General features: G+C 50.1%; 2 protein-coding genes across 2 annotated transcripts in view; both read left to right on the forward strand.

Moving 5' to 3' along the window:
• RFX8 (regulatory factor X8) overlaps positions 1 to 7,946 on the forward strand; it is a gene marked incomplete at its 5' end in the record, with an annotated part of 63,467 nt that extends 55,521 nt beyond the window's left edge. Inside the window, 3 exon segments of the mRNA XM_079941640.1 lie at positions 1,722 to 1,816; positions 5,251 to 5,325; positions 5,327 to 7,946. Coding sequence (XP_079797766.1) covers positions 1,722 to 1,816; positions 5,251 to 5,325; positions 5,327 to 5,527 — 371 coding nt within the window. The 3' untranslated portion in view covers positions 5,528 to 7,946.
• Positions 7,947 to 14,522: 6,576 nt separating this feature from the next.
• CREG2 (cellular repressor of E1A stimulated genes 2) overlaps positions 14,523 to 16,214 on the forward strand; it is a 39,009-nt gene continuing 37,317 nt past the window's right edge. Inside the window, exon 1 of the mRNA XM_079941036.1 lies at positions 14,523 to 15,015. Within this exon, the coding sequence (XP_079797162.1) occupies positions 14,608 to 15,015 (408 nt within the window). The 5' untranslated portion in view covers positions 14,523 to 14,607. The remainder of the gene's footprint in view (positions 15,016 to 16,214) is intronic.

Genomic DNA, 16,214 nt, shown 5'->3' on the forward strand with positions numbered 1-16,214 from the left:
AACAGCTCAAGGAACAGGGCTCAGAATATTCTCTAGAGTCCTTGAGGAGGAACTAAAGGTCCTTGACTGTGCTTAATGGCTAAAGTATTATTATTTTGTCTTGCTTGCCTGTTTTCCTTTCTTTCTGCATTTTCTCACTTCTCTGATTAAATTTCTTCTTTGGCTAAAGTTTTTCTACAGACAAAAGGCAGGCGAAGGACACGGGTGGAGGTCTATTCTGGGAAGGCCCCGTAGGGTCCTCCCTCAGTTACAGTTCCACGAAGAGCTGGCTTACGCGTGGTTACATCACTGAGAGGGGACAGTCACCACAGCAGGAGGCTCCCCACTCGGGGGGAGCCGGGAGCTGCTTCAGGAGGGGCTGCAGACCAGTTACCACCTCCTTCCCCGGTCGCTAGGCTTTGGTCTGAGGGCTGCCAGGAGGGGTCAGCCATGCATAAAGCTGCCCCCCAGTGCCTGAAGCCCCCTCAAGGTGTGGGCTGTGGGCTTCATCACGGCCGGCCCAACACGGGGCTGCACACGGGGCACCTCGGCATTTCACCACCAGATGGCTACGTGGATTCAGCGATGCATTAGAAGCACCGCAAAGTATCCTGTCCTCTTCCTTTGACCTTGAGGGGGGCTCACTTGGTAGGATTGTACCAGTTATTAAAATAGTGAAATGGGTCCTTACTTGCTGCTAAGTAGCTGCCTCCCCCCACTGCTTGCCTGTCCCTTGATTATATCCCCTGTCCCTACTGCCTGGCTGTCCCAAATCCCAGGTCCTCCCCTGGGAGACTCCCCTCCAACCAGACCAGCAGCTGAAAGGTGAACACCTAACCCAGCAGGCTTCAGGGCAATGGAAGCCCCCCTCCCAGGCCACTGGCTTCCCCAGCAATCGCAGCTGGCTGCCCAAACCTTGCTCTCACCCCCAGCCCAAGCCCAGGGAGACCCAGGAGGCATGAGGCCTCTCCCCCAGGTGCCCGCCAGCCTGCCAGGGGCTCCTGGGCTCCTGTTGGCATCCTTGCATGTCCTTTGCAGAGGGCGCAGAGCCGGCAGGGAGACAGCATGACCCCTGGCAGACGAATGCCTGAGATGTACCTGGAAGATCTTCCAGACGGAGCCTGACCAAATGTGCACCAGGGCCATGGCAGCCCACTGCGTTATCTAAATTTCCTTGGCACATGGGGGCACTCAGACAGATGCCCTTCCACTGTCCTTCCACTCTCAGCGCTGCCTGCGTGGGTGCGGGACCCAAGTCCCAGTGTCCCGCACTTGGGCTGCAGCCCTCGGGCCTGTACTGACAGGGTCTGTAGCCCTGGGCAACTCACCTAACATCCCTCAGCGGCTTTGATGTCCACCATCAGTTAAAGGACTTGAACAAACTACCCCCTTTATAAAAATGGCAGGGATGGGTGAGGTCACGTCTGTACCCTCCAGTGAGCTCACTTGGAGCCCGGTTCTGTGTGATTACAAGGTGTAGTTATGATTTCAAACTATTTCTTCCCATTTCAACAAGTAGCCGAGGGGATTGCTAGAAGGCGAGACCACAGAGCTCTGAACCAGACGACCTGGGGTGACAGACCCAGCCCAAGGCAGCCTTTGTGTTCAAAATGAGGGCGAGGCCGCGGGGAATTCCTTTGAACTGCAGTGGGATGTTATCCCCTAGGTCACCTGGGATACAAATACCTACGGGGAAATTCTGCTCTACCGCTCACAATCGGGTTTGTTTTGTCTGTTGATAGGTTTGAGCACTTTAATTTCTTTGCTGGGGACATCAACAGACCTCAGTGTATTTCTGAATTGTCTGTCTTCAAGCCTCCAAACATTTGTCTTCCAGGTACAAAACCACGATTTTTTTTTTTTTCAGTAGAAGAAGTGGGTGTGGGTCATTCTAGCTACATTATAGCACTGAGTGCCCAGGACCTGGTGCAAAGGAAAAGGTTTTCTCTGGCGCTCTGGACAGCAATGTGTCAAGGCCGGGCCGGGGGTTCAGGTTGGGGAAGTGGTGTCTCAGAGGCTGGTACACGCAACTCTGTGCGTGTGTTTGCTTGCAAGTGAGCACACGTGTGCATATGTGAGCGTGTCTGTGCGTGGGAGGGCATGTGAGTGGGTGTGGGCAGGTAAGTGCTGGTGTGCAGTTGAGGATGCGTGCACCAAGCAGGAGTGTTTAGGAGGGAGATGGGTTTGTCTTTTGGGGGAGAATGGCGCTCATCTGGGAGTTTTGCAGACAGTCCCAGTAAGGTGTCAGGCTCGGGTTCACAAAAGCCAAGATGAATTGGTTTCGGACGTGGGCGGGTTTGGTCCTTCTGCTGGACGTGTCACTTGGACTTCTCAGTAGGCCCGTTGGCTTGACTGTCGTCATCACCCTCATCAGCAGTCACGTTACCAAATCAGGTCCAGCTGCTTGCAGCGCAAAAACCAATACTCAAGAGAGGCACATGTCGGCAGGAAGGGAAACTGCCTTTGAGCAGAATACCGGCAGTCCGGGGAGACGGTGGACTCAGTGTTCTCCAAAACCGTCTCCGAAGATTCTGCTCGTCCGAGAAAGTTTTTAAAGCGGAAAAGGGAAGTCATCTCGGGTAATCACTGAGATGGGGGGTCAGAGTGGCCACCATGCCCCACTGTGTGCAGGCTTGTCGACTTCCTGTGCTCTTTCTTTAGATGCTGTCGTGTTCACACAGTTCTTGAGATTACTGAAGGGGAAGCTGGGGAAGAGATCGGTCATCATTTCTATTTCTTTGATCTATGGAAAGAACCTACAAGTTAGGCAAAGTATCGTGTGATCAAAAGATTTGAAAGGTGTGCTAGGGCCAGAGATGAGTAGAGCATGGGGGCGCCTGGTTTGAGGTTAGTGACAAGATGAAAGGACCTCCTGCAAAGAGCTCTTTTCTGCCCAAAGCTGCTTACAGTCACCCTGTAAGAGCGGAGGATGCTGTCAGGGGAAGCCCCAGCACCCTGGCCCCAGTAGGCCTGAAACACGGGGCCTCCCGCCCCTCGAGGCGTCATCCTCTGAAGGCCGAGGCAGCAGGAAAAGACCTTGACGAGGGAGTTGGGTTCCACTGGGAGGGGTGGGCGTAGGGAAAGTGGGGGACCGGTCTAGGGAAAAGGGGGACATCTCTGCAGCTCTCTGCAGCAAGGACCTGGAGGGCCTGGGACCAGAACGTGACTCGGGTTTTCTCCTTAAGCCTCCAGCCACATGTCTTCCTGCCCCCTCCATCTCCCCCAGAAAACCCAGGAAGGAGCTTGAAAGCTGGTTCCAAGCCTTGGCAGGTGTCTGTTTCCATTCTTTGCTCCTTGGATATAGTCTTTCCAGATTCTGTGTGGTTTTGGTTCCCTCTCCTTGGTCCTCGGCAAAGCTCACTTGTACCAGTGGTAATGTGCGCGGGTGCATAGCTGCAGAGACAGCGATTCATTCGACAGGATGAAGGTCTCCATCCTCTGGTCCTTGTTTCAGACACTCACGCAGCCTCCACTTCACCCCCGCTGAGCCCCCTGAGACCGTAGACCGTGTAACGCGGTGTTTCCGTCCTCACCCCTGCAGCATCACGAGTGAGGTGTCTTCTTCGAAAAATGGTGGTTTTGTAACTGCCTGCCTTTGAAGGGCTTGTTTTTGTAAAACAACCTGGCTGATAAAAAAACAAAAAACACTTGTCAATGAGATACTCAGACTGTTAAAATGTGAAGCCTCGGGCTTGTCCACGATGACTAATGGCCTCAAGTTGTTAGCACCTGGCAGAGCCAGAGGAGAGAAATGCTCAGCTCTGTCCTGCTTCATTTGTTCCCCTGGTCCTCCTGCAGTTTGGGCCCAGGGGTCCTTTCTAAATGTAGGAACCTGAGGTATCACGCTGCCGGCAAGAGGAGGAAAGCTGGGTAATGTCTGTGCTCACTTGTGAATGTTTGTGCGGGGATCGCCCACAGCTCCTTCTCTGGATGGGCTTAGGAAGCATCCTTGTGTGTGTTGAACACCAGCAGGGCTCCCCCGAGAGCCCCGTTCCAGGTGGTCCCAAGTCGTGCGGGGAGGATGCCGCTGCCGAGGGGAGTCTGTTCCCAAACCCAAGTTCACGTGCCCGATGCACAGTGAGGCCACACAAACCGAGGGGCTGGAGTTTGGAGCAGAGAAAGGTTTATTGCAGGGCCCAGCAAGGAGAGAGGAAGGAGATGGGTGGCTCGTGCCCAGAATACCCCGGGACTCCCGGAAGGGTTTCAACAAAGCCATTTGAGAGGCCAGGGGAGGGGAGGGGCCGGTCCCAGGGTGTGTGATCAGCTCGTGCACAATCCTCTGATTGGTTGGTGGTGATCAGTCTTTAGGCCCCAGCACGTCTCATGATCATCAGGTAGTTAATTTCTTCCATTTGGTGGGGGCGGGGGGTTTAGCATCTGAAACTCTCAGGAAATATGCACGAGATACTATTATCTAGGTACTTCAGAGAGGAGCTACAGCAGAGGATATTGGGGGGGGGGGTTCTGTCCTGGGAGGGCCCCATAGGGTCCCGCTTGGTTACAGGTCCACACCCACCCAGAGCCCAGGGTGGGCCTTTGGGGGTTCTCAGCGGGGGCTGAACAGAAACCGAGAGGAAAGGGCACCTCCTTATTCCTGGCCGGTCCCTGCCGTTCTTCCTCGGAGACTTGCGGTTGAGTGTCTGGGTGGTCCTCACGCAGTAGAGTCAGGAGAGACTCGGGGGGTTCACTCCAACCTGTGCTGGAAATTACATATGCCTCTGTTGGTTTGTAACTCACCTGAAGTGTGGCCCGAGGCTGCTTTCAATCTAGTGGGGAGTTCCTTAGTCTGCACGTGGAGGCATCTCCCCGGTACCCAGTTTAGTGCCACTCAGGCCATCCGATGACCTTGGCTCCGCTGGACACACAGGTGGGCCTTCCAGGCCTCAGATAATTCACCCGGCGCGGCGGCCAGCTTTGTGCCTTGCAGAGTCGGCACCCTTCCTTCCGTCACTGTGGGACTCTGGGCCCCTTCTTCACGGTGTCAGACTCGCCACGTGTAAGTTAGCCCCCGACCCTCTCGGAGGCAGCTGCTCTCCCACCTCCTGCCTTCTCCCCGCCCACTTCAAAGGCTTCTGCCTGGGACCATCCCCACAGGAGATGGTGCAAGACCTGGCCCAGGCCTGGGCCGCCTCTCACCTCGGCTTTCCTTCTTCCTGCCCTACTTTGACCTCGTGAGACTGTCTGTGCGCCACCCGTGGGTACATTTGACAACACGCTCGCCTTGATTTTTATCATAAACCCCAGCATTTTTTTCTCTCTAAAATGTCACAGCCGAGCAGAAGCAAAACGGAGTTTATCAGATTGGCCGCCAGCTTCCAGCTGAGATGGAATTTCCTCCTCACGGCCCGTGAGCAAAGCTATGACCCTCTGGCACAGAGACAGCTTCGGTAAGTCCGAGAACGCACAGCATTTTGTATTCTACCTTTTACAGATGTTATTACAGCCTAAGCGTTTTCCACATTGCTATGTGGAACCCACTCGTCTTTTTCTCGCCTTTTTATGTAAAATACAACACGCAGAGAACCACACACACACAAAACCATATTAATCTCATTATTACGGCAATATGGTAGTTCATCAAACAGCTGGACCACACCTCACTCTCCTGTCAATGAAAATAATCAATAAACAATCTAAAATAAGAATAGAAAAGGGTTTTATGTGAGCCAGACTGAGGACTAGCCTGGAAGCCAGCTTCCCAGATGACTCTGAGAAACTGCTCTGGAGAGCAGCACAGTTTTATATCTTGTCAAAACAAAGAACATTAAACAAGTCAGGGTTTCATTTCTTCAAGGTTATTATTTAAAAAAAAAAAAAAAAAAAAAACCAGCACGTACCCAGCAAGTCAGTATGGCCTTGCCACCTGGGAAGGGGGACTTAACCATCAAAGGAGTAACAAGTATCAGGAAGGGAGGCATTTCATCTTTATTTTTAACATGGACATTTTTACTTCCGGTCAGTGTGTCCTTTTCTCTAATAATTAAAGCCGAGGTGCAGTGTAAGCTTTGATAGGCCACACACAGGCTATTTTAGTTAGCATCAAACTCAAGTTCATTCATGTATAAGCCAGAATGACTTCCCGGTATCTCAATACGTGGACATGTCTTTTGTCACTCCCCTGCCATCGTTGTCGGACGCGCAGGAAACCTCCCCTGGCTTTTGAATTGTGCGTTTTCAGACATCGTGAGCAGAGCAGGAAGCATCCTCTTTTTCTCCATCTCCCGATTGAGCTGGACCAAGAAATGGGTTCTTCGGGGGCACCCGGATTTAACCTTCAGGAATAAGACTTGATAAAGTCCCCACTGCGTGCAGATGGTGGAAAGAGTAAAGCAGCGTCTGTTTTGCCAACTTTCTGGTCCAGTAGAGGGTCTTTCTGGGCCCAGGGGGTCCCATCTGTCACAGCTGTGGTACAGACACAGCACAGGAGAGTCGCGGGGAGGGACAGTCACCACTGAGCCCCCCAGCCCCACGGAGGCGATCAGTCGTTTCAGCAGATGTCGTGCGTCCCTGCAAAGTCCCAGGCACCTTCCGGGGCACTGGACACACAGCCGTGGACAGACAGACAGACAGAGCCTCCAGCCCACAAACTCACACACCTATCAGGGCAAGGAATCCCTGCCCCAGGGCTGCCAGATGCCCTTGCAGCGGGTACACAGGACAGGAAGAGTAGACAAGCCCTGTTCTAGACCGTTCTGCAAACACTGGGGCCCTTTGGAGGGTTGTGGCTGTACACAGCCATATATGTGACCCCCATTCGTCAGGAGGCTGTCCCCGCAGATGAAGGTCAGCGCAGAGTTCGCGCACAGCCACAGGAGGAAAGCCAGCTCTGTGGTTAGCGCTGTCGACTGAAAAACTGCACAGCCTGAAAGGTGAGAGTTGTGTTTTATTCGGTGGACAAACCCGAGGACTAAGGTCCGGGACACAGCATCTCAGATCACCCCGAGGGACGGCTCCGAAGAGGCCAGGTGGGGGCCGGGGTACATAGGAGCTGTTTTTGCAACAAAGACCAGGTAGTCGGAACATCAAAAGATGACTGTTAATTAAAGAAAACCGGACATCTCGAGGTAAAGAGCTTAGCACTTTTCTACGTATGGGAAGACGCAAGAGTCTGGGCTGTCTGGCATCGTTCCTTTGATGTGCTCCTCGGCTATCTGGGGCCAGTATCCTGCGTTTCCTCCTCCCGAGTCTCCTCAGGGTGCACGGCTGGGGGCGGCTGCAGCAGCTCACTGCTAGATGGGGGGCCTCCCGCCCTGATCCTGAGCTCCCTCAGGGCGCACGGTCTCGGGGTGGCTGTCATGTGACGGCTTGGTGGCCGCAACACCCTTTGTTTACTGATATGGCCGGTGGCGTCCTCAGTTCCCAGTGCTTTCCCCTCGGCCTTCTAGGGCCTTCATGTGAAGTCAGAGTATTCACACCACTAGTTTTTCCCCTTCACGTGGACCATGGTTTCACAAAGTTAAACAAGCCAGGAGTTGTTTGTGGGTCAGGCTTATTCCAGACCAGGCCGTGCCTCTCATGGAGCCAGGTTCTCTCACCTGAGATCTAGCAGAGAATAGTGAATGTTGTATAAAGCTTTGAAATGGACAGAAAGGGTCAACACACCCTTCTGGTCTTCCGTGGTCTTTTGAGTTATTTTACGAATCTTGTAAGTTGTAGCAGACAGATACTACTGCAGATGATTCTCCTCCACACAGTGCAAACTAGTGCGTCAGCGGGATCAGTTGATAACTGCTCTGAGCACAGAGCTGTGTGGCGTCTGTTTGTAGATTACTGTCAGTGGCATTCCTTGTTGTCTACGTATGTATGTATGTTTAGTGTCTTGAATTCTCTCTCCTTTTTTTTAAAAAAAAATTTATTTATTTATTTTTGGCTGCGTTGGGTTTTCACTGCTGCACCTGGGCTTTCTCTAGTTGCGGCGAGCTGGGGCTACTCTTAGTCGCGGTGCATGGGCTTCTCATTGCAGTGGCTTCTCTTGTTGCAGAGCACGGGCTCTAGTCGCGTGGGCTTCAGTAGTTGTGGCATGCAGGCTCAGTAGTTGTGGCACACGGGCTTAGTTGCTCCGTGGCATGTGGGATCTTCCCGGACCAGGGCTCAAACCCGTGTCCCCTGCATCGGCAGGTGGATTCTTAACCACTGCGCCACCAGGGAAGTCCTGAATTCTCTTTTGAATCAGCTGCAACATCTTACTAGTTCCCTCATTAATTGAGTCCCGTAAAATCTTTAACACACGTTCACTTTGTATCTGTGTAAGAGTCGTGGTTTTATCTTCATTAAGTAATTGTCTTTTAACGATTATAATAGGCCAGATTACTGTGTAGCACAGGGAACTCTACTCAGTGCTCTGTGGTGATCTACGTGGGAAGGAAATCCAAAAAAGAGGGAATCTGTGTATACGTACAGCTGATTCATTTTGCTGTACAGCAGAAACTAACAAAATGTTGTAAAAAACTATACTCCAATAAAAATTAAAAAGGAAAGAAAAGCATTAATAGCCAAAAAAGAAAAAGAGAGAGAGAGAGGCAAGGATGGGAATGTTACTTCTTACAAGATTCACAAGCAAGGTGTAATTTGAAAAAAGATCCAAAGAAAGTAGGAAGAAGGAGAGGTGTGAGAGTCTTCCAGAAGGGAGGGAGAGTGAATCAGAGACATGAAGTAGCCCCTGGGCCCCCGTGATGTTATTGGCCGTGAGTTTAAAATGATTAAGGAATTTAAAATCCTCATTGGTTTCCAGGAATATGGCAAGCTAGTGCAGTTGAACCAACTCATCAGGTGAACACAATACTTGTTAGAAAAACTATAAAATATCTTTAAAGCATCAAAAAGCGGTCAAGGGACTTCCCTGTCAGTCCAGTGTCTAGGACCCCTCGCTTCCACCGCAGGGGGTACGCGTTCGATCCCTGGTGGGGGAACTAAGATCCCGCAGCCAAAAAACGGCCCAAAAAACCAAAACATAAAAAAAAAACAAACAAGCAATATTGTAACAAATTCAATATAGACTTTAAAAATGGTCCCCATCAAAGAAAAAACCTTTAAAACAATAAAAATAAAAGACATAAACACCAAGGCGATGTTTTGCAATCCACACAACTTGGATGACCTCTTAGTAGAGGGCAGTCATCAAATATCACACCTGCCCAGGGTGGGGAGTCCAGTGGCACAGCTCACACACCAGAACACCCAAAGGGCTACGCACTGCAGGTAGGGGTGAGTCAGAAGTCAGGCTGCACTCCTGACCCCTCCTACCTGCCTCCACCCACCCAGGAAACAACAAAGAGACTTGCTGAGTATCTCAGGGTGGGGAGAGCTGTCCTGAGAAATTGTAACCAAGAGCTTGCCCCAGATCAGATTTTAAAAACATTTTTTTGGAGATATACATACCCTAAATTCTTCTCATTTAAAGTGTACAATTTGTTGATGAAAAAATTAATCAGTAGTCCATCTCAGAAAGGAAAATGTTTATTTGAGCCAACCTGAGGATTATTCAGAAAGCTCTGAGAACAGTTCTGCCTTGACCTGTCAGAGGTCAAAGCATAGTTATGTAAGTTTTTGAGACAAAAGGTTATACGTCAAATGGCATATTATTGACAGTTTACACCATCCAGATCTACACGGACAAAGTGAAAGGCTGGTCATGGGTCATCCTGACCCCTTACAAGATTCTGAAGGAAGGTTATCTCCTAAGGAGATCTGGGTAACGCAGATACACAGTATACACTATAGAGAAGGCAAACAGGCAAAGAGAAATTTTATAATTAAATTTTCTTGGCTTGCCATAAAACGTGAATTTCATTTCATCAAATTCAGTGATTTTAGCATATCTAGAGAGCTGTGCAACCATGACCTTGATCTAATTTTAGAACATTTTCATCACCTCAGAGAATCCCCACACACATTCACATTCATTACCTTTTCCACTTTTTCCTGGCCCCCAGAAACACTCCTTTTATTGAAATGATAATTCCATTGAATGGATATACCACATTTTATTTACCCATTCATCATCTGATGGACACCCAGGTGGTTTTCACTTAATAGAAAACATGAATAAGTTCGTTTCCATTTGAATAATGCCTCTGTAAACATTTGTGTACAAGTTTTTGTGTGGACATATGTTTTCATTTCTCTTAGGTAGATACACCGAGGAGTGGGATAGAGGGATAAATTAGGAGTTTGGGATTGACATATACACACGACTATATTTCAGATAGATAACCAACAGGAACCTACTGTAGAGCACAGGGAATTCTGCTCAATATTCTGTAATAACCTAACTGGGAAAAGAATTTGAAAAAGAATAGGTATATATATATGTGTACCTGAATCACTGTGCTGTACACCTGAAACTAAGACAACTTTTTAAATCAGCTCTACTCCAATATAAAATAAAAATTTTTTAAATTGTTTAGAATTATCTGAAAAAAATGTTTTTCAGAATAAATTGGATGTCCTAACAACTTCTAGTGATGACTCATGAGGATTTGTTTTTAATTTTGTTTCTAATCATTATTCACTCAGAGAGACCTGTGTACCCTCTACCCAGTTTCCCCTCTACCCAGTTTCCCCTAATACTTATATCTTAAACAACTGGATTGTAACATCAAGAGCAGGAATTTTCCATTGATGCAATGTATGTGTAGAGTTCTAGCATTTTCTATCACCTGTGGGTTCATGTAACCACCACCACAGTCAAGATACAGAACTGTTGATCACCACAGAGAGCTCCCTCATGCTATCGCTTCATATAGCCACACACCATCACTAACCCTTAGCAGCAGCTAATGGCTTCCACCCCTATAATTTTGTCATTTTGTGAATGCTATATAAATGAAATCACACAATATGTAACCTCTGAGACTAGCTTTTTTTTTCTCATCAGGATGCTCTTAAGATCCACCCAAGTTGTTGCCTTTATTAATAGTTTGTTTCTTTTTAGCGCCGAGGGGTATTCCGTGGTATGGATACACTGCAGTTTGTTTATTCACGTATTGAGGGACATTTGGGTTGTTCCCACTTTGGGCCTATTACGAATAAAGCTGCTATGAACAACGGTGTCTACAGGTTTTTGTGGGGAACATATGTTTTTATTTCTCGGGGATAAATGCCCAGGAGTGCAATTGCTGGGAAGTATGGTAAGTGTACATTTAGGCCTTTCTTTAACTGCCATCATTTTCCTTTTTGATGCCTAAATTATTCCATCTTTTCCCAGTGGAGGACCTTTCAAGTTGCTTCTTTTGACATGTTTCACTGGTCTTTTCTAGCTGCTGCTGTTGCTGCTTTTTTTGACTGGAGAAGACATCCCAGGCTCCTCTTGCACATTTCCAGCCCCAAACTTTAAATGGTGCTTCGGTACCTTTGACCACGTGCCTCTTATTGTCCTTGACAAGGTATTTGTTCATGGGAAGTGATAGATAAGCAGCAGACCTGCAGTCCGTTTTCTCCCATTACAAGTCAGATCTGCTCGTAAATATACCGAGGACCAATTTCCTGCAGCCAAACCTCATAGTATTTGCCAGTGGGGGAGTCCTTTTCTATAACAGCACACACATGATGGTTCAGGATTGCTTACAATAAACAAATCTGAGATCTATGGGAAATGTTACCAAGCCAAGTAACTGAGCCCCAATTCAGAATAGCTCCTTCTTTGTGAAATCACCTCGTGCATCATTTAGAGACCTCCTGACGTACTCATATATTGCTAGCAGAACTATAAAATGGTCAAAAATCATTTTGGAAAACAGTTTGTCAGTGTTTTCATCTGCTTGGGCTGTCATAACAAAATATCGTAAACTGGGTGGCTTAAAGAAACAGACATTTATTCCTCACGGTTCTGGAGGCTAGAAGTCCAAGATCAAGGTGCCAGGGGATGGGTTCCTGGTGAGAGCTCTCCTCCTTCTTGCAGACATCTGCCTTCTTGCTGTGTCCTTACATGGGCTTTCCTTGGAGCAGAAACGCAGTGGGGAGGGGGGCGCAGGGACTCTCCCTTTTCTCATAAGGCCATTAATCCCCTCATGACCTAATCTAACCTTACTTACCTTCCAAGAGCCCCATCTCCAAATACTGTCACATTAGGGGTTAGAAGTTCAACATATGAATTTGGGGGGCACAAACATTCAGTCCATAACAGCAAGTTCTGCATAAAATTAAACATATACCTACGCTATGACCCAGTGATTTTATTCCTAGGTATTTACCCAAAGGAAAGAAAACATACATTCACAAAAAGACTTGTAGAAGGATATTTATAGCAATTTCAGTCCTAACAGATAACACCTGAAAACAATACTAATAACCATCATTAGGAGGATGGATAAGCTAATTTCAGTATGTTTATTGTTTAATTTCAGTATTGTTTATTCATCTGCTTGGGCTGCCATAACAATAAACTACAGATCTGGTGGCTTAAACAGCAGAAATTTATTTTCTCATAGTTCTAGAGGCTGAGGAGTCCAAGATCAAGGTTCCAGCTGATCCATTTTCTGGTGAGGGCTCTCAAACCTGACATCTCGAAGGCCTGAGAACCAGGGGGACCAATGCAGTGAGTCCAAAGGCTCCAGAACCAGGAGTGTCGATGTCCAAGGGCAGCAGCACATGGATGTCCCGCTTAGGCAGAAAGCAAATTGGTCCTTCCTCTGCCTTTCTGTCCTATTCAGGCCTTCACTGGATCAGATGACGCCCACTGCATTGGTGAGGGTGATCTTTACTCAGTCTGATTCAAATGCTCATCTCTCCCAGAAACACAGACACGCCCAGAAATAACGTTTTACCAGCTATCCGGGCATCCCTTAGCCCAGTCAAGTTAACACATGAAATTAACCATTCAAACAAGCCAAAGACAATCTGTGACATATTTGAACACCCAAAGCCTGGAACATAGGAAATAAAATGAATTCTAATAAATCAATACAAAAAAGTACAGACAACCCAATACAAATGGACAAAAGACATTAACAGGCGTTTCACAAAAGAGGGTATCCAGCTGGCCAATACCTGTATGAAAAGGGGATCAACCACGTGAGCCATTAAACTAAAAATGAGTTCTCACTACTCATCCGCCAGATTGCCGGGAGCGGGGACAGACAGCCTCGCAATAATCTGTGTCGCTGAGAATGTGGAGCAACAGGAACCTCCACGCACTGACGGTAGCAATAAATTGGTCCCATCACTGAGGAAATCAGTGTGGTGTTATATAATAAAATGAAACAGACTCGTGCCCCGGAACCCGCAACTCCACTACAAGGTACACACTCGAGAGAGCTCTTGCGTGTGCGCACCTGTACCTGAGCTTGGCATCCTCTCGAGAACTGGGTCTGAGAAGAGGACCTGCCCCTAGCTAGTCATTCTGGGTTGCAGTCCTACAGAACCACAGTGGGGGGACTGACTAGAATGACTGGAACACGGAGGATGGAAAGCCATGCTAAGGGTGCGTCACTGGGCTGGTTACCATTGTGAGTAACCGGGGCTCAATCCTGTTGGAGACCCTCCGGGAAATTGTGGAGAGTGGCCTTCGGAATCATCCACTTGTGACTTGGGAGTGGGGAGTATTTATCTTCTGGCTTTTGGACCCATTCGCCAAGGGTCGTGGCCATGGGGGGTTAATGTTCTGCACTCGTGGGTTTTCACATTGCTCAGTGGAACCCTACTTATGTCCCGCGTGGCAGTTGGCACAGAGGCCCTGAGGCAGAAAGCAAGGGACATGCAGACTGGTGAGGTAACCTGCTGCCGTCTGTACCACCATTAGTTGGTTACCACAGCAACAACAGGAGAAAACAGGAGCCCAGAGAAGTGAGACAGAACATAAAGGATACCAACACACCAGAACACAAGACTGTTCATAAAACTTTATTATTGGAAACAAGCCAGCTTCCCATCGATACGAGAATGTGTTTAAGGGCGGTGCGTTCATACAGTCCTCTGCCACACCATGTTGGCCACGTTCTCGCTGGGTACTGCTGACTCCACCTTATTTTAGTGTATGTGTAGTGAGCAATTTGATTCTGCTTTTAGATGAACTGGAAGCAATGCCCTCCTGTCACAGCGAAGTGTAGGACGGTCACGGTCCTTACAGAGCAAGAGGATGGGCTTTGGCCTCAGACGGACTTGGCGCTAATCTTCATCATTCGCTCGGCTTCCTCCGCCATAAAATGATAACCATCCCTACCTTGTGTCTATTTCACAGCACAGAACGCTTACCCCGCACCACACACTGTTCTAAGCCTCTCCAAATATTAACCCGTTCCATCCTCCCATCCCTCACTCCCATGATGTAAATACTGTTTTATGCGTTTCCTAATGAAGGAACCGGGCACAGAGAGCTTACGTAACTCGGCAGGGCCACACAGCTGGTGAGTGGAGGAGTGCGCTGAGCCGGGATTTGAACGCCCCCCTGTCTGGCTGCAGAACCCGTTCCATCCAGCGGGAAAGGCGCATCCCCGGCCCAGCCGCGCAGAGAGGACTGCGCAGCGTGTCTGCCGTGCGTGCGGAGCCCCACCTCCCCACGCGGCGCACGGCTGCGAGGGCGGCCCCGGGGCCCCGCCCCCGGGCGCCTGCGGCGGGGGCAGCGGGTTCTTCTCCCGGTCCGCCGTCGGGGGCCGCTGCCCGCGGTCCCCGGGGCCGGGCGCGCCCCGCAAGATGTGCGGGCGCCGCGGCCGGCAGCCCGGGCCCCGCCTGTGCTGGCTACTGTGCTGCAGCGCCCTGCTGTCCCCGGCCACGGGCTACGTGATCGTGAGCTCCGTGTCCTGGGCCGTCACCAACGAGGTGGACGAGGAGCTAGACAGCGCCTCCACCGAGGAGGCGCTGCCCGCGCTGCTGGAAGACTCGGGCAGCATCTGGCAGCGGAGCTTCCCGGCCTCGGCGCACGAGGAGGAGTCTCACCTGCCGCCCCCGGAGGGCACCGCCCGCGCCAGGCCGCCCCCTGCGCCGCCCGGGATGTTCTCCTACCGGCGCGAGGGCAGCGCGAGGCTGCGCCCGGGCACCGCCCGCTTCCTGGCCCACGCCAGCGCCTGGGGCTGTCTGGCCACCGTGTCCGCCCACGAGAAGGTAAGCCACCCGACCGGGAGCGGCGTGCAGGGAACAGGGAGAGCCTGGGGCCACTCCCGCGCTCGGATCCAGGTCTAGCAGACGTGCGCTGGAGGCTGGATCGGCGTGGACAGCGTGTAATTAATGCAGCCAGATTGTGCTTCGGTTACCCTGGCACCCTGGCAAAGGCAGGAGGGGTGGGGGTTGGTGCTGGGGGAGAGGACGACAAGCAGGCTTCCTGCCAGGTGGATGGGGACCGAAGCGCAGTCGAGAAGCACAGTCTTGAAACGGCCAAAGAGCTGTGCAAATAACCAGCGCCCGACCAGAGACCTGGACAAAAGAAGCCTGAGCCACCTTTGGCATCACCGAGTAGCGCGTCCAGCCCCTGCCCGCCCATAGACCAGAGCTGCCCCATCACTTACTGACCCCGAACCGGGGCTCTGGCGGAAATTTGCATTTTAAAAAATGGAATTCGAGAACTGTTCTGGAAAGGAGATTTATTGTGCAAAGCGTGTAAATGTTGGAGTGACAGCGCTGTCGTCAGCTGCAGCTTTCATCGTTCGTTTCACAGATGTTTTACTCACCTGTTAGACATGATTCCACCTGAAGTGGAAATGCCGTGGATACATGATGAGGATGTAACATCCATACGTGTACACCTTCCAGAAAGCTTTTAGGGCTGTTAAGACCGATGTAAGGGTTTTATTACAGGGCAGTAATTTGAACTCCTATTTATTTCATGCAAAAAAAAAATACTGTTTTATGGAGTGTGTAAGTCATTGGCCAGGGGAAAGGTTCTGGGCCCAGCTCTGGGTCTCACCAGCTCAGAGACTGTGGCCAAGTCAATGGGTTCTCCGCTTTGCTTTCCTCATCTATGAAATTAAGTGGTGGACTAGGTAGTTTTGAACGTCCTTTTTTGCTTTGAAAAAAAAAAATATCTAAATGACAACTTTTTTTTTTTTTTTTGGCGGTACGCGGGCCTCTCATTGTTGTGGCCTCTCCCGTTGCGGAGCACAGGCTCTGGACGCGCAGGCCCAGCGGCCATGGCTCACGGGCCCAACCGCTCCGCGGCATGTGGGATCTTCCTGGACCGGGGCAAGAACCCGTGTCCCCTGCATCGGCAGGCGGACTCTCAACCACTGCGCCACCAGGGAAGCCCGACAACTTTATTTTGATGAGAAATGATCATAAGGTCTTTCACAGCTTCCAAATAGTTCTTC

This window comes from Stenella coeruleoalba, assembly GCF_951394435.1.
Source record: "Stenella coeruleoalba genome assembly, chromosome: 13".
NCBI lineage: Eukaryota > Metazoa > Chordata > Mammalia > Artiodactyla > Delphinidae > Stenella > Stenella coeruleoalba.